This window comes from Sturnira hondurensis, unplaced genomic scaffold, assembly GCF_014824575.4.
Source record: "Sturnira hondurensis isolate 20B ecotype Veracruz unplaced genomic scaffold, ASM1482457v3 Scaffold0004257, whole genome shotgun sequence".
In the NCBI taxonomy this organism is placed as follows: Eukaryota; Metazoa; Chordata; class Mammalia; order Chiroptera; family Phyllostomidae; genus Sturnira; species Sturnira hondurensis.
Window position 1 is genome coordinate 5,624,179 of NW_028076888.1, and position 27,093 is coordinate 5,651,271.

At 39.8% G+C, this 27,093-nt stretch overlaps 1 protein-coding gene across 14 annotated transcripts in view; it reads right to left on the reverse strand.

Moving 5' to 3' along the window:
- Nucleotides 1-27,093, reverse strand: part of KIF1B (kinesin family member 1B) — a 136,188-nt gene that overhangs the window by 51,879 nt on the left and 57,216 nt on the right. For 7 of the 14 annotated variants that reach the window (XM_037045272.1, XM_037045268.1, XM_037045264.1 and 4 more), the window contains 8 exons: nucleotides 26,792-26,925; nucleotides 18,272-18,351; nucleotides 17,093-17,168; nucleotides 13,754-13,833; nucleotides 13,150-13,256; nucleotides 12,287-12,370; nucleotides 11,881-12,061; nucleotides 11,689-11,761 (listed from right to left, as the gene is read on the reverse strand). In XM_037045272.1, the coding sequence (XP_036901167.1) occupies nucleotides 11,689-11,761; nucleotides 11,881-12,061; nucleotides 12,287-12,370; nucleotides 13,150-13,256; nucleotides 13,754-13,833; nucleotides 17,093-17,168; nucleotides 18,272-18,351; nucleotides 26,792-26,925 (815 nt within the window). Of the gene's footprint in view, nucleotides 1-1,660; nucleotides 6,446-11,688; nucleotides 11,762-11,880; nucleotides 12,062-12,286; nucleotides 12,371-13,149; nucleotides 13,257-13,753; nucleotides 13,834-17,092; nucleotides 17,169-18,271; nucleotides 18,352-26,791; nucleotides 27,004-27,093 lie in introns of those variants that run through there. The other 7 variants (XM_037045270.1, XM_037045269.1, XM_037045262.1 and 4 more) reach the window with 2 other exon arrangements.

Below are 27,093 nucleotides of genomic sequence, written 5' to 3' on the forward strand. Positions count from 1 at the left end.
TCTGGGTTATGTGGTTAGGTTGTTTTTTATATTTGAGGCTTGGCTCCTTTTGCTAATATTGCCTTCCTCTTTTAACGGCAGATTGGCAAGCAATGGTCAGGAGACATCAATGACCCAGTTCTTATTAACACCTCACCTTGCACACCACCAGCAGCCGTGCAGACACACTCTCGGGTCTGTCCTTCTAGAGGTCCCACAACACCTCTTCTTGAGACTGAGCAGCTTCTGTTTTCTCTCAATCTCTTAGTTCTGTCTTGGTCTCATCTACCTTCCTTTCCAACCACAATCCAAGCAGGAGCTTTCATCGCCTTGTGTCTTGTATGCACAGGATTTACCCCACCCACAAGCGAATTTGTTGTTCTACCTGCAAATACTCTATCATAGTCTCTCCTTTCTTCCTGTTTTTGTTTGGACAGCAGTTTCTCAACTTCCTAACTGAGCAGTTGGCTTTGACCTTGCCTCCTTCCATCCCATCCTTCAACCCAAATTTTGGCCATTTCTAAATGGTGAATTCAATAATGCAAACTCCCTGTATACAATCATTTAATAGCTTCCCAACAACACATTTAACATAAATAAATGTTTAAGATAAAATCCTAACTCCTTAGCATGCCAGGATCTGGTCCTTGTCCACCCAACTGCCCTCATCTCTTACCACCCCCAACAGCTGGTGTTCTGACCACCCCAAGTTACTCCCAGTTCCCTGGACCTGACATGCTTCCTCCCAACTCCTGCCATTCTTCACTTGGATAAATTCCCAGTTGCCGTTTGGGACTCTGCTCTTGGCCAGGTCCTTCAAAACCGTTTCCCACTCTCTCCGTTCCCACCCTGCGCAAACAACTGTCACTGCATGTACACTGGACTCATCCGTGTGGCCCTAGCAGTGGTCAGGTCTTGGCAACTTTACATCAGTTTCTCCAATGGCAGAAAAATACAAAGTACCTGAAGGGACAGAATGTGAGGCCTGCAGCAAATTAATTCAAGCATAACATTTCTCTCAAGTACCAAATTTCATTTTTCCTCTAAAAGCTCACGAGGGGAAAAAAACCTCATGTAGGTTTCTGTGTTTTTCAATATAAAAAATGTCATGTGCAAATGTTCAGTAAGACTGATGGTCCACTCTAGACAAATCTTCAGTTCTCTCCTGTTTTACCTCCAGCAAAGCACCAATACTCTGGGTGGAAAAAGGCAGTGGTTAAAGAAAAAAACAGAAAAGCTAAACAGTTACTCAAAGCTTTTTAAAAATTTAGTTCCTATCCTAAAGAAGGGGATTTTACTTTTTCGTTTTTAAACGTTTCAAATCAAGATTAATTTTTAAAAACTGAAAACAGAATTTAAAATAAACTCAAATAAATCAGAAAGTGCTAATTTGACATCGCCTCATTCATCTTATAATAGAAAAGTTTTTAAGTAAAATGTAGCATAAAGTAGAGGTTATAGACCCCCTTTAAGATAAAATTCTAATAAACAGACGAGGGTAACAAAAGCAAAAACTTAAGCAAATCAAGATCATGTCAAAATTAAACAAAAAATTTTGGTTTGGAATCACCATCCAAAGTAAAAGCAATAAATCAAAGTCAAGATCAGGCCTATTAGCATCACCCTGTTTCATTTTTCCCTTCCCCCACATCAGAGAGAAATCACACTCTTAAAAGATGGATTCAACTTTTATTAAATGAAGACTTTATTTTTTTAACATTACAAACTCTCCTTTTCTGATAAGGAAGATCTTACACTCAGAAACAATCTTCAACCATTTTTTTTAAAAGAAATTAGAGGACAAATCCACTGTTCATTAATAAGATTTTACAGTAATGATGGAAGGAAACCAATACATTTCACAACCTGGAGTGGTTCAAACTACGTATCTAGAGCAGATTACAAAATCTCGGAAGAATGACATAAACTGGAGAATTATAAAAACTGCTCATAATGCAGACCATGGCTCTAACAGTACAGAGCAAATGCTTTCTCTGCATCGGGCCTCTGAAGGCATCTTCATTAAGATAAACCAGGACATGGCTGCTTCCCGCTCCTCCCAGTCTTTTGTACAGATCATTAAGGCAAATCTACAAAGCACCAGTAAGGCACAGGGGTACAGCAGCTGACTAGAGGAAATCTACACAACTTCCTGTAGTCTGATAGTGTTTAATACAGACACTGGTGTGGCAAACTCTGTTTTGTTTTGTTTCGGCATTAACCTGCACCTAAAGCATAAGAGGTCACTTTAAGTCACTTCAGTGGAACAAACAATACTTCACCGCATTTCTAGTGAAAGAAACAATACCAAGCACTACAAAGAATCAGAAGGAAATACATAAGGAAAAGCCCTTTGGTTTAGACTTAGTAGATAACCAGAATGTCTTTGACTCCCCCAAGGAATACCATTCTGGTTTGTGAAATTATACCAATTAATTAGGACTCTTCTACATTTCCGTTATTGTCAGATTATATCATTTCAATAGCAAAAACACCTTTTTCCCCATTTTGCTATGATAATAGCTAGGAATACTTCAATAATATAATAACGGGTTAATAATGACCATTTCTCTTTGGTCTTGTATTTAAGCTTAGGGAAAAATACTGTCAAATTGAAAAATGAATGGCAATACAGGCTATCCCAATAGCTCACAAAAGCATGGCACTAGTAACTTAGTAACGAGAGTCACTGAAGTACTTTTAAAAACACAACCACATGCTCTCAAATGCATGAATCCAGGGACATATGTGGCAACCAATCATACCTTGGTTCATTTCTTCCTGGTCATCTGAAATTAAGGGCTCCTTTTGATACCTAAACATTTCGGCAAGATGAGGGCGCCGTGATCAGCAGATGAAGCACAAACACAAACCTAATTCTTTAGAGTATCAGTTTGGGTGAAGTGCTTATCACAACCCACAACTGCAAATGAAAATACTGCGTTACTTTTCATTCTCCAGTGTCACCTGGTCACCAGTAGAAACACACTCCCCTTGTTTGGTGGGAAAGGGAGGCATCTGCCCATAATGAGATGAAAAGGCCATCACAAAAATGAATATACAAAAGTATCTTTAGGTTATCTCAAGTTAGGGAAATAAGAACCCAGTTTTGCTCCAAAGATGAAAGCTGAGTAATTATTATTACTAACATTAGAAAATGATTTTTTTTGCAAGAAAAGACTAGTTCATGTATCTAAGTTTAAGAATAAAGAAGGACAAAACTGGGGTTTTCACAAGATGCTATGAAGTGACTGATGTGAAGGACCCTGCTGAGTACACTGAAACCACACAGTACATGAGATCATCATCTCAATTAGTCAGCCATCACAAACATCACTCACCCACGCCTAATAATCTGCCGTAACACCTCAATTAAAGACTAGGACTCTTCTAGCTATAAAAGCAAAAATATCCCCCCAATGTTAATTGGAAGCAACTCTCTGTGCATTAAGAAAGCATTTTCTTAGAAGCAAAGAAAAAATATTATGATTAAAAATATGTTCTAATAAAGCATAGTGCCCATACGCAAACGAAAAGGAAAAAAACTACATAATCACAATCTTTAAGGCTTCCTTGAATGCTAATTGCTATCTTAGCTGTAATTTTTCACACCCCATGGAAGACAGTGTTTGATGACTTAGTGTGACGTGGGAATCTTCAACAATGTGAAGTCAGACAATTGCAGATGTTGCTGGCTCTTCATACCGCCTCTTAAGAAAGTTTCTGACACATTCAAGCGAAGTAGAAAACTATTCTTTTCTTCCCATTAAAATCCATATTTTTTAGTGTATTCTCCAGTGAGGCAAACTGAGACCACAAAACAGTAAAAATGAGGTATTGATACAATAAAAGTTCATCATCAGGACTTCTCTTTGCTTGCTTGAATGTCTGTGAGCATTATTACTGATACCCAAAGAATAGTTCATTATACATATCAGCATCTCCTCTAGTCTAAATCCAGCCAAAGTTAACCTATGTCATTATTTCATCATCTACTGAAAATACACAGCACACAGTCGTATGTTGTAGCCTTCTCCCCACGTCCCATCTCTTTCCTCTCCACCAAGTAACCTCCCTATAGACGGACACACACTGCTCAGAGTATACAGGTATTTTGCTGGTAATTCTGTTGGCATGATTTTGGTGAATAGTTCAATGCGTGCATGAACTATTAAATTAAACATTAAATTTCAAAATGCAAACCACAAACGAAAATCCAGATATGGTGCCAATTTAAAGATTTCAGTGTTTTGACAAATTATATAGTCAAAAGAAAACCCTACTGAATCAGTTCTAAGATGCAATTCTTAGAACCCTCTAAGATGCCAAAAGTTCTATGGAAGATCCAAAACTATGTACTATAAAGTATGTCCAAAGCCATTTAATTTTGGCTTATGAAAAGTCAAATTACGTATTTTTTAAAGTCCAATTATATTAAAAAAAACACATGGATATGAAATCCAAAGCTGTGTCCGCAGAGTGCCGTGTTATTATTTTCACACTCATGTCTAACATTTATGGGGAAATAACAGACATTTAACACTACATATCAAATTCCCCGTTTGAACGTCTGCATAAACCAAAAGGCAGGCCTTTCTGGTTATCAGATCAATTTATAAAAGGCATTATAAAAACATAATAAACTTACACTGAAACAAGACCAGTCCATGTAAGTACATTATCTAGGCACCAAGAAAGGAGTAAAATCTCAAGGAAAAAAAGGGAGGCCACAGTGTTTCATCCAAAATTTCAGAAACTGTCCATTATGGTATACATAATGGTATACAAACAAAAGAGAGGTGTTGAAACATTTACCAGTGTTTTATGTTTTGACAATATTAACATTAGTTAATAACCATAGGAACACGACATTCAAATAATGTAAATAGTAGGGACTCAAGGCCAAGGCTAGAACCAACTCAAATCAAGCTACCATCACCTGTTTCCTCCACCAGTATTTCAAGTTTGTCCAGTAAGTTTATACTGTGGTTTCTCGACCAGCTTTGAGATTGGGCGCCGAGAACTGTCGCCTCATCCGTGGAGGTGTTACGAACTGGCTACAGTGGTTGGATTTGTCAGTCTGCCTCTGATAAGAACTGGCCTCGGTACTGCCCTCTAACTGACCTCCAGTGTTGTAATTACAGTAAGACTGGCGGTGTTGATGAATGTGGCGCTTCGCCTGGAAAGTCTGCACATCAGCAGCAGAGTGACCAGCGTGCGAGTTCAACGATTCTGAGGAGGAAGATGCCTGGCAGCGCGTACTTTTTGGTTGGCCATTATTGAGAGAATTGCTTCTCCAGCGTGACTGAGGTGGCTGTTGTTGATTACCAATATGCTGCTTGCTAACTTGGATGTGATCCTGACTTCGTGTGCCCTGAGCGCCCCACAGGAACTGGGGATCCTTAGAAGCTGGTCTACTGCCCTTTTCTTGGCTTTCCTCCTTATTTCCTTTCTTCCCATCTTCAGCTTTTGGAACTCTAAGCTCTATAACCTCGTCTTCTGTGATGATGATGTGCGTCCCAGGACTCCAGGAGTTTCTGTGCTTAGGGTTGCTCTTGAAGGGGAACCGCGGTTTCCGATTCTCAGGAGGGATGAACCTGTGAGGTACGTTCTGCCGACGAAGCTGCTTCGCTATCTCCTGCTGCTGCAGGTTCTTAAACCGGATTTGCTCTTGTCTCATCCAACGGAGACGTCCACGTCTGAAAGCTGGATCCCCGTTCATCAGCTGGGAAACACGTTCTTCTTTCCCAAGGTCTCCATCATCTGCTTTACTTACATCATTCTCAGAATTGCTACCAACACAGGCACCAACAGGTTCTCTTGCCTTGTGGTTTCCTTGGGTTTTCTGTTCCTGAGATCCAATCAGTGGCAAGACTTTTTCCATTTTGAGCATTTTATTTCTTAAAACTTTTATCTCCTCATCTTTCATGTTATTTTGTTTTTTGACTTCTTGCAAAATGTCTTCCAGCTTGTCTATATGAACCTTGAGGTCATCTACATCAGTTCCACCTTTACCACCAGCTAGCACGTCTTCAATCTTCTCATCCCCTACACCGACCGTGTCCCAGACATCCCTGGCCACTGCCCTCCAGGAGTCCCGCTCATTGGGATCTTTCTTCCCATACATGGCACAAAGCTCTTTCATCTTAACAATGGCCAAGGCCTCAATCTCCTGCCGACTGTGCCTAAAATCATTGAGAGCAACCTCATAGCAAATCTCTTTTACAGCCTGAATCTTAAGATCTGAGATGGTGACCCACTTGGAATCTTTACTCAGGCGCCGTCTTTGGGGTATTTGGTACATTTTAATTGGTTCTCGTTTCTTCCCACTGCTGGGGAGACCACATTTTTTAACAATGGTTTGCAACTTGCTGGGAGGTAGTTTTTCTCTCAGAGAAGTAATCAGTTTCCAGCTTTCTTCACAGGACCTCTTGTCAGAATCATCCCCGCTATCAGAATCCGCGTCCTTTGGAAAAACAAAATCAAAAAATGGCCCCAAAATAACCAAAATTAAAATGTAAAAAACGAAAATCAAGTCGAAGAAAAGCAAGCAAAAAAGCCTTAACCAAATTTAAAAACAAAACAAACCCCTATAAAACAAAAAAACAAAAGGCCTAAATGATGTGCAAGTCTATTAATACATATGAATATATAGATTATTATTATTATTATAGTAAAGATTAGTTTGTTTGTTAGGAAGACTAATCCCAACTTTCACTTTCTAGCATAGGTGATGAAATCTGCAGGCAAAGTTCTCAGAGAGACTGACACCATGAGTGAGTCTCACTCTAAGGTCATATGAAGTTATCAACAAAATGGCATAAAATAACATCTTCACTACCACAAGAGAATGAAGTAAAACCTATGCCCCATCCATGCTAACACCCATGCAGCCACTTCCCCACATTTGCCTTGGTTATTGCTGTTGCTTCTTCCAGAACCTTTTCCCCACGAGTGAGCACAGACGCCATACAAGACGTGACGAGCAGGCGGATTAGCAAAGGTTAGTAAGGCTGGGGGATGCCACGATTTGTTTAGCTTTACTAAAAAGGGCAGCCCTAGAAAAAAGTTAGAAGATGAGAAAGTAGAAAAAGAAGCAAACAGGGATGATGTTAAAAATGCTAAGAATCTCTATTAGCAGACCACATGAGGTTCTCATAAACCAAATTGTTTTTCCAGAAGAAAAGAGGGTTTTGAAACTAGTCTTTCTGTGAGTATATATTGGATTTGCTATTTTACTGTGTCACGTTCCGTCAGTCCATTTCACGTATATAATTAGAGGCGTTATCCAGGGAACAAGAAAGCACAAAAGGATCCTTAAAGTGGGTCTATTATGTTTTCATACTTAAGTTAATAAATACCTCACTTCTAAAATTTTAAGAAGCACACTTTCAGAACAAAAATTAAACCAGACAAATGTACTGTCATTAAAAACCACTTCATATTCCCCAAGTAATACTTTAATAAAGACAACTTAGAGATACTTTCTATAAAAAACCATGGCATTTCCAGCTATTTGAGAATAAGTGACAATTCTTCCTATAACACATGACGACTTTACTGTTTATGTGAAATGGATCCATTTTAAAATGTTCTTCCTAACCTTCTTTCTAGCTATCTTTGCACCATTACTTCTTTTCCAAAACATTTTACTTAGGCCTAAAGCCGCGACCTGATTTTGGATAATAACCTACTCGATAACAACCAATTGTTCTTAACTAACACAAGCAAATCTTGACAACATGGATCTAAACGAAAGCAACATTACATGTACAATTCCCTAGGATGAACAATCTCAGGAAATAACTTCTATTCAGAAAATACAAGTTCCAGAGAAGGTACATTACTCACTAGAAAGTTCAAGCTAGCCTAGTAAATGAAAATTTTCTTACTTAACAGTCTCTTTTACTTGGCTGTAATCACCAAAATTATCTCTAGTAAAGATTTTTAAAATCAAAACTGATAAACAGTATCTTGCTTTCCATACCAAAGAGTCCCATGTACAGTTAATTTCTAGAGAACAACAAAAAATAACCTTAAAATGATAACAACTTGGCCCCTGAATTTTGAGTTGTTGCTACTGATTTGTATTATTTCTATTGGTCTATAAATGGATACTAAACCAATTTATAACCCCCACTTATTTGAAAATTTGGCAATAAAAGCAGATAACGCTAAATTTTATAGATTCTAAACTACTTTTTTTCCATTTTTAGCTTGAAAAATTAGAATGGCTAATTTTAAGTGATAAAAAGATGATTACTAATGTTAGAGGAAAAAAGTATACCTGACTTCTAAACAAGGTTTTCTCGAATATGCAGAAACTGAGTTTCACAAAACACAAACTCTCTCTGATTCTTCCTACATAAGTGGCAACTAAAATTCCCTTTCTGGGCTCCTTTTTCTTTTAAAACTGCTTAAGGATAAAGTGAATACTATCTCATTTAGGATATAACAAATATTCTAATCATTGTTTTAATATGATAATTGAGATAAAAGTCCTTAAGCTCCAAAATAAAACATAAATAAATAAGAAGGTCTACATAAATCCAAAAGAACTCAGATTAAATCAAGTGGCCATAATTTCCTCTCTTTCTAAAATAATCATTTTGACTCTACAGACTGTATTTTCTATATATAGCTCAAGCACAGCCCCATCACATAACGATCATCATAGTAAAAAGTCTGTATGCAAAGCCTGTTTGTTTGTTTATTTTTAGAGAGAAGAGAAGGGAGGGAGAAAGAGTGGGAGAGAAATATCAATGCATGCATGAGAGATACATCTACTGGTTGCCTTTTGCACGCCCCCAACTGGGCACCTAGACCACAACCCCCGCAAGTGCCCTGAGTGGGAATCTCAGCGGTGACCCTTCGGTTTGCAGGCCAGTGCTCAATCCCCTGAGCCACACTAGCCAGGGCTGTATGCAAAGCTTCTGTACCTTCTTATGTAAATTCTATCTTATGTCAAAAAAATTAAGATATTTAGAATTCATTCATTAAAGGGTTAAAAAACTCCTCAGGTCTGGCCAATTCACTAAAAGATCCTTCTGCTTTCCTTAAATAACAAATGAAAGTAGGCCTCCTGAAGGGACTCTGCAAGAAGCTTATACAAATAGAAGAGAGAAGACAACCAAACATGTGTAAAAAAGCAAGCACAGAAAGGACCAGGTGCGTAATAGGGTCCTAACTACGAGAGAATGTAACAAGTGTGATGCATATGGGGAACTATCAAAACAGAAAACTCTGTTTTCTAATGCTGTCGTTATGTAAAAATGATTACATATAATAAATATTTTAAAATATTTACTGAATAATAATTTTTGTATACTCTCAATATTCATAGGGCACATCTCAAACGTATCTGTTGGTTGACCATTATAAGATCATAAAAATACATTTCCTATTCAATACTGTTACAGCTAGATACTCCAGGCAAAATCATTAGAAATCATTCCTCTTGAGGACAAGAAATGCAAATGGAATGCACAGTTGGAGTTGTGGCAGGAAAGCCATGTCCTTGCTTTGAGGATCTGCTCTTAAAATCCCAGCTTGCTTTGAGACGCACAGAGCAAATGACAACCAGAACCTGGTTACAGACTACGCCCCCTGGAAACTAGAATGTCTTAGAGACATCTACTTTCTCTTTGTGAGTGGTCATCATCTTAGTTCAGCGCCCAAATGAACCCTCAATTCTTGGTTACGGAGCCATCAGTAAGTACTCTTTCCCAGCAAGTTTTTCAGCAGTTGGTCCCAGGACCAGCAGCATGGGCATCCCAAGAAGCTGGTTAGAAGGGCAGAATCGGGTCCCCCCCAGACCTGCTGACGCAACACCTGCATTTTAACAAGACCCCTAGGTGGCTGACAAGCACTGCTCTACTGAACAGAACAGTGGAGCAAGTCAGAAGACTCAGGTTTAAGCTGCAGATCCATGACTTAAATACTCAAGAGTAGGCAAGACAGCAATGTTTAGCCTTGGTTTCCTCAACTGCAGGGAATATAAACTACAGGTAATACTACTCATTCTAGTGGGATGGGGGGAGGAGGGTGGATGAAGGTGGAACAGGATATAGAGGAGTATATGGTGATGGGAAAATTAAATTAAATTTTAAAAGTATTACTCATTTTATTTATATACATATCTACTAAAGAGAGTTGTTTCAGGAATAAAAAATGATGGATGCTAAAGCTCTTTGTAAATTATAAAGCACTATACAATTACAAGGCATTACTGTTAATCATAAATATAGCTTAATTATACCTGTCCTCGTTAGATCTCTCACAGGCCATCAGAGGCATGTTATTAGATTACACTACATTATTAAGATAAAAGGTTCCTTTGTGTGTCATAAAACTTTTAAGCCCATAATCACATTGTAGCTAAATCTTTCTCTTTTTATTAAAAACGAAATGCCAGCTAGGCCTCCTAAAGAGACCCTATATATAGCATTGCTATTATCTTGCTCCAAACACTTGATTTATTCTTACAATCCATTCTTTTTAGGGGCTTTATTATAATTTCCAAGATAACAAGCAAACTGGTTAACCTACTGCCAAGCCTGGGAACTGAGTTGCCCTAGAAAAGGCTGCTTCTGCCTCAGCCCACGGCTCTTCTGGCCCATACAGCAATAGCCTCTCTTCTCCAAAGCAGAGCTCGGCTATAAAGCTGTAGTTTACATGCAGTGTTTCACATATTTTATTTTATGCTAAGGGAAGAAACCAGTATTCCAGCTTTCTTCCTAATACACGCTAATCTTAAAAGAAGCCCATGAATCTTAAAAATTGAAAAATCCTGAATTGCACCCATAGTATCTAAAGGTTTGCTTTACCTTTTCCTTACGTATCAAATGGACGCCAAGAAGCTTCTTATGATCAGGGCTTTGTTAACCAAAACTGGATGGCTTTAAGAAGGAAAATCTACCTGATGGATCAACTTATTTATTCATGAGATTCATTTTCTATCAAACTTGGAAAATTAACAACATAAAATGCTAAAGTTGCTAGCTTTATAAGATGCAACCTTAGACCGACTTTCAGCTGCTCACCCAAACCCTTTCTGAACCCAGAAAAACCAGGCTTCCCCTCTTATCTGAGTTGGCTGTCCAGCCCGCTTCCACTGTCATCCCAAATGCCAGGAGACCCTTACCAAGGGTGCAGACTCCATGCAGGGGAACAGAAAAGGATTAACACATGCAACTGTGCAGCAACACTTTTAGACAGTTTAACTTAAAAACAAAAAACAAAAAAAGAAAAAGAAAAGGAAAAACGTCTGTCCAGCACGAGATCAACCCCCAGGTCAGCCCAAGAGCAGAGAATTAGTACTATCAGGTGATCAGAAACAAAACCAAGGCAAACACCCACTAAATTCAATATGCAGTTTCAATATATTATCACAAGAACCACCACTGATGCACACACTTAAAAACCACTATCAAGAGGCAGAGGCTACCAGAAAAGCTCCCACCTATAGCACTTGGTTTTGCCAGATTTGACTTTAAGACATAAAAGGCACAAAATAGTACCTTTATGGACAGTTTTTCAGGCTAAGGCTACCAGGAGCTGTAAGTTCATTCTCCATTAAGAAAATGAGAGAATAGAGTGTAGTATCGTGAGAGATGGACAGGCCATGTGGACACGTGCTCATCTGTGGGGACGGGAGATGTGAGAACAAGCTGCCCTTTTCCTAACAGAAAATCCAGGGTGGATTCCTACCAGTCTCTGCTGCTCCAGGAGAAGATCTGCTTCCTCCTTCTCCTTTTTGTACAGGATCTCCATTTCCTGTAACCTACGAGAGAAAAAAGACGACTCGGTGAAATCTCCAAGCATTTCTGTTTCAGAAATGCTACTGCATACATGTTTACAAGAAGTGATAGTCACGTGGGCCATATCATATTTGTGTATTACCTTTTCTCCATCTCCTGTTTCATATCAATTCCTTGTTTTTCCAGAAGCTCTCTCTGGGCAAATGTCCAGTCCACAGGCTCAGAGGGAGTCTCAGCAGAAGGAGTCTTCTCCCGCTCAGCCCGTGCTTGCTCCGGGTGATTAAAACGAAACACATGGTTTTTACCCATGATAATACGGTTTCCTAGCACAAAAGAGAAACAGGGTTAAGAAAACATTTTTAAAATGTACAGTATCTAGGTCAATGACCTCACTCTTTCTAATGCAAAAAGACAGCTTTTGGAATTATACAAGAACATGCATCCTAATGCTATCACTTTAGCCTTTAAACAAGGATTCAAAAATTACAGAGTTGCTCACACAAGCTGTATGATTTTTGCTGAAGACTTCAAACCTGTCCCAGTCTCACCTGAGCGCAGCTGCACAGGCTGGGTCACCCTCTTGCCATTTACATAGGTTTCTGAGCGTTCGCAGGGCTCTAGAGTCACGATAACTAAGAGGAACACAAAGTAGTGTTAGCATCACAAACCACTGGAACACAGTAACAGAAAGCAGATGACTGTGAAGATTCACAGCAGATCCCTGTACCCAAACCTAGCGGCTGAGCACTGATGTAACAGTTTACTTTAGGATCCATAACCAGAGCTGTGGTTAAGATGAAACATTTAAATGAATTTGACAAACCTCAGAAGAAGATACGAAATAATCTCAGTTTTGGTGATATCAGATAGTTTCGTCCATAAAACTGAAAACCATCAGAAATCTTAAGTATGAGATATAGGTCATAACTAGAAACTTAAAAGCAAAAGCTAATATTCTAATCAAGGAAGGAATGAATTATATAGCATAAAATACTATTAGATTGTTGTTTTGTTAATAACCTGGACAAAACACAAGAGTGACTTTTTCTTCATTTTTTTAGATAAAAATAAATTCTACTGGGTTAAGGTTAGAGGTCCTTCAAATCTCCCACTACCCAGGATATGCGTTCCCTTCTTATTTGTCTTTCAAATAATTAACATTCAAGACCAAGCCTAATTGCCTATGTCCTGCTTAGTTCTTGGCAGTAACAAAGGGCTCCTTTTGTTCAGGTTATTTTCATGTAAAGTAACTCTGTGTGTCCCTGCATTGATAAGCAGCCCAGGTTTCTCCATTTCCAAATATTAGATTGTATAAGAAAGTGTCACTGAAAGAGACAGGGAATATCAAGTCTCGTGGATTTCTCATAATATAGAGTAAACAGTTGTTGGAAAAGCTAAGCCACGAACTCACCATCCCCACTGTTGCTTCTCTCACTCCGGAAGACACAATGCTCTTCTTTAATGTGAGCCCCACTCAGCACGATGTCCTGGCGCCGCTCAGCATCTGCCTGGCCAACCCTGAACACAGGGAAAGTGTTTCCCAGGGAAATTCAGACACAAAGAGCATGACAAACAATGAATCTCTTTCTCCCGAAGAATATTCTTTGGTATGTACAAAAAAGGTAACACCTTCTTTTTTTTTTTTATCAGAGTCTTTCAACTGTAAATTCTATTTTCATACATAGTCAACTTCCCTACATCAGAATAGGAAACCAAGGAACAATAATATACCAATGTAATTCACACAGCATTATAAAAAGATACAAGTGAACTAATCTCCCTAATGTTCAGATGTAAGAAGGAAAAAAATTTTACTTAGGGTCCTTTAGAGAAAAACTACACGTTAGTTGGTTCAGCTGGCTAAAAAATGTAATTTGGAAAGAGAACAGTTTGTAACTATTTCAGATGGGAAAAAGAGCAAATCACAATGACAAATTTTTTCAACAACTGACTTCCCTTTATTTAATCACCTAAAAGAAAAGAAAGCATTAACTGACCAAAAGATACAAATATACCTTGTAATTCCATCTTTGATGTAATAAAGCAGGCATTCCGACATCAGCGGGTCCTCATTGAGGTTAACAAGATGTGGGGTCTGAAAAAGGGTAGACAGTCAGTCCCAGCAAGTGCCCTGAGAGAGCTGCGGCAACAGCAGGCTGACGGCTTCCTGGACTACCATCATTGGCCGGAAAAAGAGACTGCCTTCCTTCCCAGATGCAGTGCCGTAATAAACAGAAAATTATTAGGCCTTCCCAAACTCCACTAATACAGTTTATCTAAAAATATAAACTGAGTTCTGAGGTAAAGAACAAGATCCAGTTCTTGATAAAGTCAAAACATTCAGAACACAAAAGATAAGTTAGAAGAGGCTGATTCCCTGGATGGGTAATCATAATTCTTATAAAATACATGGACAAAAATCTTCAAGGGTAGCAAAATACACCACCTCCAAAATACACCACTTTGACATATTATTTGGAGCTGCAGGGACTTAAAACAGCCAGTGTGGCGGGAGGCTTTCTCCGAACCCCCTCACCTGCACAGACACAGGTCCTGCGAGAGCGGCTCAGGGGCCATCAGTCCCTCCCAGGAGCTTCATGACCAGGGGCAGGTGGACTCTCATCACCGGAGAGGAGGCCACAGCCGACCCACACCCAGATGGACGCTGCCGCTGACTGTCATTCCTTCTTCTCCTCTCCTCGGGCCCGTCCGTCTCCCTGAAAACCACTTTCTCCCCATCAGAAACCAACTTTCTACTCTTTTCCCACTAAATGGAACAACAAATCAATGTTTCTCTCTCTCTCTAAAATCAATTTAAACTTTTTTAAAGGTAATATCTAAGTCTGAATTCTCAACCACATCAGGGAGCTACTAATTTTTTCCCGGGTCTCTCCCATGTACACGTGAAGCAGACATGTTAACAAGTTTCTGTTTTTCTCCCGTTACTCTATCTGTCTTTCACTACTCAGCTCTCAGCCAAGAACTCGGTAGGGTCAGGAGATTATTTTTCCTCACCTACAAGTCCAATAAATATTTAATTTTTCAGTGGCTTTATAAAAATGTCCCCACACACTCATCACTTCCCTCTGTAATTTTATCAGTTCTTCCGTGGTCCCAGTTATTGCCTTTATTAGTCTTTACCTTAAAGAAAAGAACTACTAACATTCAGTTAACACACGTATGTTGTAAAAACTCTCTTCATTTATGTCCACTATTTCTAAAATCTTTTAAAAATAACCTACCTTCTTTGGTGAAAATAACCCACTGGAATCCAAAAATAAGTCACATAGTGTTGGGGTCAAAATCTACTCAAGATAATGTCACCAAATGTGAAAAAAGTAAAGAGTCCCATGAGAGGGTCGAGAAAAGGGGCCGCAAGACTTTAAAATGAAATGAGAAAAACCTCTACGACTTCTCAACTGGCATCTGCCTGTGCAGTTTGAGAGCTCTGCTGATTTGAGAAAGTCAAAGGCCCCCTTGGGCAGCCGGCCTAAGAAAAAAAGGAATCTCTAAAACAGGTTCTATTTATTTCTTTTCTTGCCTTAAAAGAATGTCCCCCCAGTTTTCAATCACACTGAGGTGTGACTGACAATTAAAATTGGATTTATTTAGGTTGAATGTGATTTTTTTAGAGGTGTACAATGTGTCAATTTGTATATGCACACATTGGGCAATGATTACCCCAGCCAAGTTAACACATCAAAATTAGGTTCTAAACCTGAATCTGGGTATGGTCAGTTTCTTCAGGAAAAGGAAGCAGGAAGGGTAAAATTTAAAAAAAAGGTTTCAAAACAGAGCTGCTAGTTTGGAATTCTATGCTGTTGACATCACAAAACTTGTTATATATATTTTTAATTTTATTTTTTATTTTTTAGAGCAGGGAAGAGAGAGTGAAAGAGAGAGAGAGAAACATCAATGTGTGGTTGCCTCTCACATGCCCCGCAACCCAGGCATGTGCCCTGACTAGGAATCAAACCAGCAACCCTTTGATTTACAGGCCAGCATTCAACCTCTGAGCCATACTAGCCATGGCACAAAACTTAAGTTATTTATGATGGGTGTTAAACACCATATTTTTACAAGATGTTATATAAAATTTTTCCCCACAGTTCTTTACACTGAAAAATGTTATAAAATATCTTAAAATATGTGATTGTGTGTGTATATATTCAGATACGTGCAAAAGCATAATCTAAATTCTATCAAACCCATAACTGCTACAATCTCTACAATCTTAAATAATATATCTGAATACATAATGTCATACTGAAGGAAAAGCCTTTCAACTGTGAAAATCATTGACCTTAGGCAATAAAAACATATAAAATAGTTTCACTGTTGTTTGAGTTTTACAACATATATCTAAAATTTCTTTAAATCAATCTTCTTTGTTGAAAAAAAACATACTGGAAATTACGAAAAAGTTATGTGAGAAGTCTAATCAAAAGAACCCTAACAAAAACCATAGGAATATTTTACATCACATAAAACAAAAGTGCCAATTGCCACCCACCCTATGCAAACCTAGAGAAACCATCATCAGACCCTTACAGAAGATGTTCAGGTCTTGAAGAGCCAACGCAAGGTCATTTGAAATGACGGGGCATTTATTACTGGTATGAAGTATGTGCTTCATACATTAATACATGTTCTATTATTATATAACTAAGCACACAAAATAATCACATGATAATATTTTCCAACAGCTAACAGCTAAGAAGCAACTCAGCCAAAAACAAACACACGAACAAAAACAAGAAAACCCCACCCCTCACTGCTCTAATGAACTAAAAGGCACCTAACTAGTCCCCACTAGTCCCCAACTCTGATGGTGTACGTGGGAAGGTAGCTGCTGGAGCCTTTCTGTGTTACTGAGCGAGGAGCAGAGGCCAGAAGGGCGGGGACAGGGACTGTCCTGCTCAGTGCACGCCCGTCTACAACACACTGCAGAAGCACCCTGAGGCGGCTACTGTTCCACACAGAACTGACCAGCTGAAATTGCTTCGAGGGAGTGACAAGTCAGGGTTGCTGTATCTGTGGGAAAATCTGCACAGAAGGAGTAGCCAAGCTGAAGCAAGGTATTTGAGGTTAGGCTGGGATTTCAGAGAGAGCAACAACGAAGATGTTTCAACACACTGAATCATGACCTAGGGTTTCACTCTGTAATCAGTAAACATGATAGGCTACCCTTGTACTGTCAGATAAAACCAGAAACGTCTGAAATAAAGTAAACCAAATCTCAAGATGTAAAAAAAGGAGGGGGAACGAGGGGCCAGCCTAGAAAGACATGAAGTGCTCCAGTGACTAGACAGAGAAAAAATGTTTGTTTGCTCGAGTTCCACATTATTTCCTACCTTTTTAGGTGAGAAAACCCCCAGAGTTCCTCCATCTTCCCGAATGGCGACTCCCATCTCAGCCAACAAAGCCTCTCTAGAAAAACAACAATCACATCAGAATACCTAAATGTTGATTAAATCAGTCTGACATTTATTAAAAAATAAAGCAAAGCAAAAAAAATTGTCCATATTTAAAGTTAAAATCTGCTTATGTCATCATTAGAAAAATTATCTTTAAGAGAAACAGCACATTCAAAATAAATTATATTCCTATGTTAGGTGAAGTTACATTTACCTAAATAAGAACTTTGTCTCATCTGACTTTGGAGGTAGACAATAAATCATAATAATATCTATTCATAAAAAAAAGAAGAAAGGGATATTCCTTTAGGCTCCACATAAAACTAAACTATTTCCTCAAAAATCTAAGTAAGGAATCAGAAAGTAACTTTGATAAATGGAATATTGGCTATAAGTGCGAGTTTCCTCGATTATGTTCCCATGCCAACGTAATATTGGTTCAACATTCTACCTTAAAATCTCTATAATTAATAAGAAAGTTCTAACTGATACATTTACTGTATCAATACATTGGAACTCACTTTTGCCTCATTTCTATGAAGAGAAAAGTGAGAAACCAACATTTCAGAAGTGAGTATTTATTCCAATAGCAAAAGTTGCATAACTCTCTTCTGAGTTATGCTCACATTCGGGGTAGAGATAGAACAGGGACTTTAAAAGTTTGCAACTTAAACTACTTCATTTCTTACCAAAGAGGATCTAGAAAACATTGAAAAACAATAATCAGAAAACACTGTTAAATATGTGCCTTTATCAAAGGCAGTCTTTCTACAAATTAAAAACTATCCCTCAATATCTCCCAGTTTTCATAGCTTTTTAGAAATGGAGGGAGGGAGGCAGGGAGAAAAAAGGAGAGAACCATCCACGTGGGAGAGAAACACCGATCGTTTGCCTCCCATACGCACCCTGATTGGGACTGAACCTGCAACCTAACCTGAGTGTGTGCTCTGACTGGGGGAATCAAATCCACGACCTCTCGGCCTGTGGGACGATGCTCCAACCAACCAAGCCACAACAGCCAGGGTGAAGGTTCTTTTATTTTATCATTTCTTACTATAAAAATAATCCAAATTCCCTAGAAAATTCAGAAATACTCCCAGAGTTTAACCTCCTAACCTCTCCATTCTGATGGCTTCTGTTTTACGCAGCTTCTCTTCCCAGGTTTCATTCAACTCAGCGATGATCTTCTCTGATTCCTACGGGAGGAAGTCCACAGTTAAGTCTCATAATTAAATATAGCATGTGTAGCAAGGACAGCAAGAAGCAGATGATGTCCTTTGAGAACATGAGGCAGAATCTAATACGATGACATTTTTCCTTTCTTAATATATAGAGAATCATAAAGACTAGGCCTAACACTAAATCAATCCCAGTATATTAATTTTCTTAAGTTCTAATAAAAATACCTTAATTGTGTCTGTGTGTGTGTGTGCGTGTGTGTACAGGAAAAAGGGTAATATTAACACCCCAAAATGCAAAGCACAATTTCCAGCATCCACGTCACAATTTTGCCGTAACTCTAGGGGGTTCAGAACATGCTCCCCCAAAACATGATGCCTTGGCATAATAAATATTTTAAGCTGAAGTAATCTGCAAAACAGTGATGTGCAGGAAGGATTCTGCTCGCCTCCCGAAGCAGGCTATCAGAGCCGCAGGAGAGGTGCCCCCCCACACCTGGAAAACAGTAGTCTCCACACCTCTGAAGATGGAGAAATGCCAGGAGGCATCTGAACAAATGCACCTGGATAAGTTACCCCCAGTTTAAGATGGAGAAATGCCAGGAGGCATCTGAACAAATGCACCTGGATAAGTTACCCCCAGTTTACTATTCTTAGTTCACACCCCTTTTGCCCCATCGGATTTTTTGCACAACTTTTCACTCTTCATCAAACTTAATGCTCAGGTTTAACACTTCTTACAAAGACTCCTGTGTCATGTCAAACTTATTAAATAAATTTATGCTTTTCATTATTAATCTGCCTTTTGTTACAGGGGCCACAGATAAGAACCTGGAAGGGTAGAAGGAAAAATATTGTTTCTCTTCTACAATACAATACCTTCTGAACACAAACCAACGTATTCTGCCACTGAAGTGATCATTTCACAGTTTCTTGCTGAGTATTTATTATATGCCAAAAAAATAAGAAAACATCTTTTCTGCTCTCAAGGAGTTTACTATATACCAGGGAGAGAAGTAGCTGATGAGTTTTTCATTCAATAATTGTATATAACCCCATTATAGGCAACAAAAGGTATGGCAGGGAATAAAATTCCTGCCTTTGTGAGACTTACTCCTTAGTAAGGAGGCTCAAATAATCAATCATGATCAATAAGTCAAGTATATAGTACAGCAGATAGCAATAAACGCTCTGGAGAAAAATAACATGAGGGAAGCAAAGAACACCAGGGGAGGGGAAGTGAGGGAGCAACGTGGAGCGGGGTCGTCAGGACAGGGCTCACTGACAAGGCTCTATGTGAGCAGGAGCTTCTACACGAGTATGCGAGAGAACAGGTAGGAAATGCCTGGAATTCTCCAGGAACAACAACAATGCAGCTACAGCAACATGGTTGAGCATTGTGAGTAGGTGTGGTACACCTCCACAAAACAAAACAACAACAAAACCCTACAACAGAAGAGAACAGGGTGCCAGGTGCTAGAACTGAGGTATTCAGAGACTGCTGGAGTGCAGGTGAGGCAGGGCTCAGTGCTGCTCAGGCCGATGAGTGACAAACAAGTAGGAACCGACTAATGCAGGGAGAGGGAGAACCAAAGCAGGAGATGAGCATATGCAAAAAGCAGCAGAATATGCCAAAATGGGAAAGTTAGATGATGATGATAACAATGCTGAGATAATAATAATGATGGCAATAGTGATAAGGATAAAAAGACTTAACAGAAACTTCTGGCAAAGATGGAGGCGTAGGCAGATACACTTTTCCTCCTTGCACAAGCAAAAGGACAATAAAAAATTTAAAAACAAACAATAACCAGAACTGCCAGAAAATTGAACTGTATAGAAATCCGACAACCAAAGAATTAAAGAAAAAACATTCATCCACACCAGCAGGAGAGGGAGAGATGGGCAGCCAGGGTAGAGAGGACTCATGGCAAACTGAAGACTGGAGGACCAGGGCAGGGAGGCAGCAGCTGGCTGACCAGGCAGTCCCACACTTGCATGCAGATAAACCGGGAGGAACAACTGGGGAGTGAGACAGACCACGAAACCCAGGGTTCCAGAGAGGGGAAATAAAGCCTCAAAACCTCTGGCTGTAAAAACTTGTGGGGGTTGAGGCAGCAGGAGAAACTCCCAGCATCACAGGAGAGTTTGCTGGAGAGACCCATAGGGTCCTAGAAGAAACACAAAACCACCAACCTGGAAAACAGCGCCAGAAGGGCCCAATTTGCTTGTAGGTAGTGGGGGAAGTGACTGAAAATAGGTCCAGAGCTGAGCAAGTGGCATTATTCCTCTCTGACCCCTACCCCACAGACAGCACCACAACAGAGCCACATGGGTTGCCCCACCCTGGTGAATACCTAAGGCTCCACCCCTTACACCAGGGTGGGGCAACCCATGTGGCTGTGGGTTGCCCCACAACCACGCAAACAAGCAGAGACAAAAAAAAAATATGGCCCAAATGAAAGAACAAATCAAAGCTCCAAAAAAAATACAATTAAGCAGTGAAGAGATAGCCAACCTACCAGATGCAGAGCTCAAAACACTGGTAATCAGGATGCTCACAGAAATGGTTGAGTATGGTCACAAAATAGAGGAAGAAATGAAGGCTATGCAAAGTGAATTAAAGAAAAACATGCAAGTAACCAACAGTGAAGGGAAGGAAACTAGGACTCAAATCAACAGTTTGGAACAGAAGGGAAAAATAAACATTCAAACAGAACAGAATGGAGAAACAAGAATCAAAACAAATGAGGAGAGGCTAAGGAATCTCCAGGACAACTTTAAACATTCCAACATCCAATATTGTAAGGGTGCCAGGAAAAGAGGAAGAGCAAGAAATGGAAAACTTATCTGAAAACATAATATAGGAGAACTTCCCCATTCTGGCCAAAAAAACCAGACTTCCAGGAAGTCCAGGAAGCTCAGAGAGTGACAAAGAAGTTGGACCCAAGGAGGAACACACCAAGGCACATCATCACTACATTACCCGAGATTAAAGAGAAGGAGAGAATCTTAAAAGCAGCAAAAGAAAAGGAGACAGTTACCTACAAAGCAGTTCCCACAAGACTATGAGCTGATTTCTCAAAAGAAAGCTTGCAGGCAAGAAGGGGGTGGAAAGAAGCATTCCAGGTCATAAGAGGCAAAGACCTACATCCAAGATGACTCTATCCAGCAAACCTCTCATTTAGAATGGAAGGGCAGATAAGGTGCTTCCCAGATAAGGTCAAGTTAAAGGAGTTCATCATCACCAAGCCCCTATTACCTGAAATGTTAAAGGGACTTATCTAAGAAAAAGATGATAAAAAATGTGAACAATAAAGTAACAACAAACTCACAACTATCAACAACTGAATCTAACAAACAAACAAACAAACTAGGCAAACAACAAGAACAGGAACAGATCCCAGAAATGAAGATCACATGGAAGTTTTTCAGTGGGGAGGGGGAGGAAGGGGAATGGGGGAAAAGGTACAGGGAATAAGAAGCATAAATGATAGGTACAAAATAGATGGGGAAGTTAAGAATAGTATGGGAAATGGAGAAGCCAAGGAACTTATATGTATGACCCATGGACATGAACTAAGGTGGGGGAATGCTGGTAGAAGGGAGGTACAGGGTGGAGGGAATTAAAGGGGAAGAAAAAAACGGGACAACTGTAATAGCATAATCAATAAAGTATATTTTTTTAAAAAAGACTTAAGCCCTGGCCTAAGGTGTGGCTCAGTGGATTAAGCACAGGCCTGTGAACCAAGAGGTCTCTGGTCCAATTCCCAGCCAGGGCACATGCCTGGGTTGCAGGCCAGGTCCCTGTAGGGAACACACGGGAGGCAACCACACATTGATGTTTCTCTCCCTCTTTTTCTCCCTCCCTATCTTCTCTCTAAAAATAAATAAATAAAATCTTTTTAAAAAAAGACTCAACAGTTCAAAAAATAGTATGATTCACCTAACATGCTATTTTATAAAAGTTTCTCAGATCTCAAAACATAATTACATAGAAATAAACTGAATATGTAATACCAGAAACCTAGGTGTCTGGCATTTGCACGGGAGCATGTAAAACAGCCAAGAATAAAGAGTCAAGGCAGCAGCTACAAAAGCGAAGGAGTACAGGAGTTGGGAGGAACAAGCTGGAGAGCACTCCAACAGGGTCGTGTTAAATGCCCCTGCAAGTGACTGTGAAGTGGCAGTACAAGGTAAGCTGGCACCATACCCTACATGATATTAAGGCTTATTAATGACAGCTGCATAGAAATCGTTACAGTCTCAAAACGACAACTTTGAAAACAACGGAACAGAATACAATGCCACTGACCAGACCAGAGCGGTTATACTAGCGCTTATTAAACACAGTGTGGCCCACAAGCCACTAAAGTTCATTACGGAATACAAAGTGACCCAGAGATACCATGAGTACTATATGAGATACTCAAAAATTTTTTTCTGGTTGGTTTTCAGAAAAAGACCATGTCAGGGTAAAGACTTGTCTGGCTGTATTAATGGAATCCATTTTGGGGCAACTGCAAACTTACCCTAAGGAAGCAAAGATACTGCCCAGGTATCCTCTTTTACCATTTTCCTGCCAACTATAATGTGGCATCAATAATTTTACTTCCTGCCTGGAGGGTAAATCAGAATACGATATCTTTGTAGAAAAGAGATTTAATAAATAAGCTGAGTAGGGCACTGCTTATATTTTTCAATATAGCTTCAAGTTGAAATGTTTATATTGTTTAGAAACCTGTTTTTAAAAACTCTCAAGAAAAACTGGAGAAAATTATAGAGTATCACATCAGCAAAACTTGAGTGCTGGGAAAAGCTGGGAAAACCACTTATTCCAGAACCATTCCAGGGATAAAGAAATTGAGGGCAAGAGAAAGTAAGCAATTAACCTGCGGCCACACTTCTTCCTGAGCCAGGTCTAGAACTGGGTTTCCTAACCCTCAGTGCTGTTTCCTCAAGTAAAGCAGAATTGGTAGGCTTTAAAAAATACATTCTACAAAAAAGCTCACTACAAATGAAGAAAGAGTGAAGAGGATTCTTTCTCCAAGCCTGCACAACAAACTTAGTACAAATAAGATGGAGATGCCAACGGGACGACAGCTCCCAGTCTCTGCATCATCTTGTCACTCCGCGGGCGGGTGACAAGACTGCACACTGGTGTCCAGTCTACTCCAAACCCTAAAATGGGGATTCGTGCCTAAGAAATGAAGAGCCAAGAAGACAAAATCTTTAAAGGGTCCTGCCTTCCTGCAAGTACTCACATTAAAAAATTCTAAAAAGCAGAGTGACATCAGAAACCTTTTTTAAGTTCCAAGGAATGTTGGGCTAAGGTGTCATTCAACTTCAGTCGCGCATCCTATATGTCCAGCTGTTTATGCAGCATTGGTTAATAATCGTTTATACATCTAAACACAACTGAATCTCTTCCATGATTCAGTTATGGTGAAACCCACAAAACAAGTAAGAAAAATTTCCATGAAAAAAATCAGTTTCTGATATTTAAAAGTTAAGTGCTTATACATGGAACATTCCTGAAAGCCATCAGATGGCCAAGGTTTTACTGTACTGAACACAGCATGCTCCATGGGTGAGTTCCAAGTGTGGGGCCCTTGGACTCCCTAGCAGAACATTTGCCCTTGCGTGCTTCTGCAATGGGTATTTGTGGATATTTATAGTCTAAGCCCAAGCAATGGCACTCACAGTGCTGACTTTGATGCTAGACTAATAAACAAACACCAGAGCCACCACACAGTGGCTATAGCTACGTATTTTAAAACTTACTGAACGGGAATCTAAATCAAAGGTACATACATTCCAACTCAGTTTGAACTGCAACTAAAGACTGAAAGCATGTCATTCTATTTTGCCAGAGAGGCTTATGAAGGGCTCAAAATATTTATGATGGGGCGACATGGATGAGTCTCTTCCGTATGAAAACGGACTACTCAATAAACAAAGCAGGAGCAACGTCCTATGAAAAAGTATACTGCTATACCAACTGATCATTTTTTTTAATCCAAAAAGAGAAACAAAGGGAAATAAAATGTTGGGGAAATGAACTGTTTACCACCACAGTGTTTTTCTCTAGTGTCATGCCTTAGGAACGCAGTTACTTCACACTCAACAATGAAATAACCAAAACCAAAAAACTCTCAAGGGTTTCTATCCCATAACAACCGCCTTGCTGTGGATGCAGGATGTTATCTGCCAGCAGCATTAAAATGCAGGTCCGCCCGATGGAATTCTCACCATTCACAAAGCAAGAGCAGAACCAAGGCGCTTGTGCTCCAGTGAACTACCGGGCTGCACTGAAAACTCAAGATTCAATGCAAAGAAGCTGTTTTCTAAAGGCAGGGAGAATAAAAGATTTCATTTATGTTGGCTTAAGGGAGAATTAAAACAGAGAAATGAACAATATTACTTTCTGATGAAAATAATACAGTTTTGTTTGGGGTGGAAAGTAGGGAGGCTGCGGGGAGGGTTTGCTGAATAATGGCAGTGTTATTCCCTAGAAACTATTTGGAAGACACTGGATGACCTAATTCTTCAGAGTCTGGTCAATGTCTTGACTCCTAACATTCAACATTATTTTCAGTTGGACCCACTTGGCAGTTAGGAAGAATTTTCTCTTTATACCAAGATGTATGTTAAAGGAAAGTATCATCTCATTTGTACGCTAAGGCTTTAATAAGCAAATGGTAAAATTCAAAATCCCCAAATAAAAAGAACATTTTATATTAAATAGTAAGTGGGAGATTTCCTTTTTCCTTCCCAAAGAGCATCAGTGACAGCAACTTTGTCACTGATGCCTGTGATAAAATACACGAGTGAAGCCCCCCTGCCCAGAGCTTCACTAATGTCTTTAGCAGAATTTCAAAGTCAATTTCACATCAGCAGGAATTACCGTTCAATTTGCAATGTGAGAGGATTTCTCATTCCCTCTGGCTTTGCCAGGTATTTCAGAACTTCAGCCACATTCCACTAACATGTTCTGGGGGAAGATCCAAAATCATTCCTTTGGTTTCCAAAGCACTTTATTTTAGCAGTAAAATGCCAAGAGAAAAAAAAGGTAGGCTGATTAAGAAAATCTTTCTCAGCCTTACCTGAAAAGTGAAATGAAAGCATTTGCCATCTTCAGTTATCAGGCTTAATTCCCTTTAGTGGTGAAAAGGTTCAGCATTTCCAACGATTAACCTGTCAAAGTGTGTCACTCTCCTCCTCACTCCCTAAGTGAGCAGCAGTCGTGGATGCAAAGAGGACTGTTAGGTTGGCAGCCTGAGGATAGCGTCTCAGCTCCTTACAGTGTCTTTGCCCTCCTCGATTTCCCATCCCGGCACTCTTGAACACAAAGGCCAAAAGATATGGACCAAACTAACATCCTGAATGACAAGCAAGGAAAGAAAAAGCATCTGTGATGCTGTCACAGTGACTTGATGCGCGGCACCACAGGTGACAACTGTCTGCTCTCATTGTAGTCACTGAAGGGGAAGGAAGAACTCATGAGTCAGAAGGCTTTGCTGTTCCTGACTTTCACATTCATGGAGAGGCAAGAAAGACCCTGCCTGAGCCAGCAACAGGCTGGGAGCAGAGCTGAGTGCCACATCAGGGGACCCGCACGTGCAGGACTAAAGTGCACAGCGCTAAAGCCTCTGACCCCGTGTGTATCCGCACAGGAGGAGGCAGGCCTCTCACGACAGTGACTGCAAGGTTCCAAGGCTTTCCACAGACTTCCAAAAAATGGCACTTCACATGCCTTGGAATAAACTTGGTATAACTACTCAAATGTTCAAATTGTCTTTTGATTGTGTATTTAATTTACTAAACACATGCATGGCTCTACATAAAATTCTTCCAAGGAAACCAAATGTTTTCAACTAGATTTCTAACTAAACAGTTTCTTTTCTTTTTTTTTATCCACACCTGAGGACACTTTTTCATTGTTTTAGAGAGAGAAAAGGACAGAGGAAGGAAGAGAGAGAAACATCAATGCAAGAAGCATCATCAACTGGTTGCCTCCCCACATGTGCCTGGACCAGGGATCAAACTCACAGCTTAGGTGTGGGCCCTGACTGAGAATCAAACCGGCGACCTTTCGGTTACGGGACAATGCTCTAACTAACCGAGTCGCACTGGCCAGGGCTCTAACTAAACAACTTCACTGTGACTTACAAACTACCTCAGAACTAATGAGTGTATCTACTTATCAGGTACTCGGTGTGGCCAACCTGCGATCTCCCATGCACCCCTCCGACGCTGCCTGGCCACGTCAGACTCAAACATCCTGGTGAAAACAATTTAATTATCTCACAAAGCAGCAAATTTCACTTTGAGGACAACTCAAAAAGTTAGAAAGTTCTTCCACATGCTGAACCAAAGTCTCGGTGATTTTTAGTCCTAACTCTGCTTTGTGAAACTGCATGGAATACCTTTAATTCAGTATGAATTATTAACTTACCTTTAGACGTTCAATGGCCTCCTCTCCTCCAGGTGTAGACATAATCCTCTCCTGAATACTGGTCACAGATGTTAAGCCCACCTGACTATTGAGTGAGCAGGAAGATGAAGATGAAGTAAGGGACCCCATGGATGCTGTGGAAAAATTGCCAGGGCGTTGATTCTCAGAGGCTAGCAAGTACCTATGCTTATTGTTCTGAAAATCTTTCAGATCTGGGAGTCAGAAGGGAAGGCAGAAAAAGTGGAAAGGAAGGAAAGGAACAGAAAAGGAGAAAGACAGGAAGGAACACCAGTGTAAGAAAG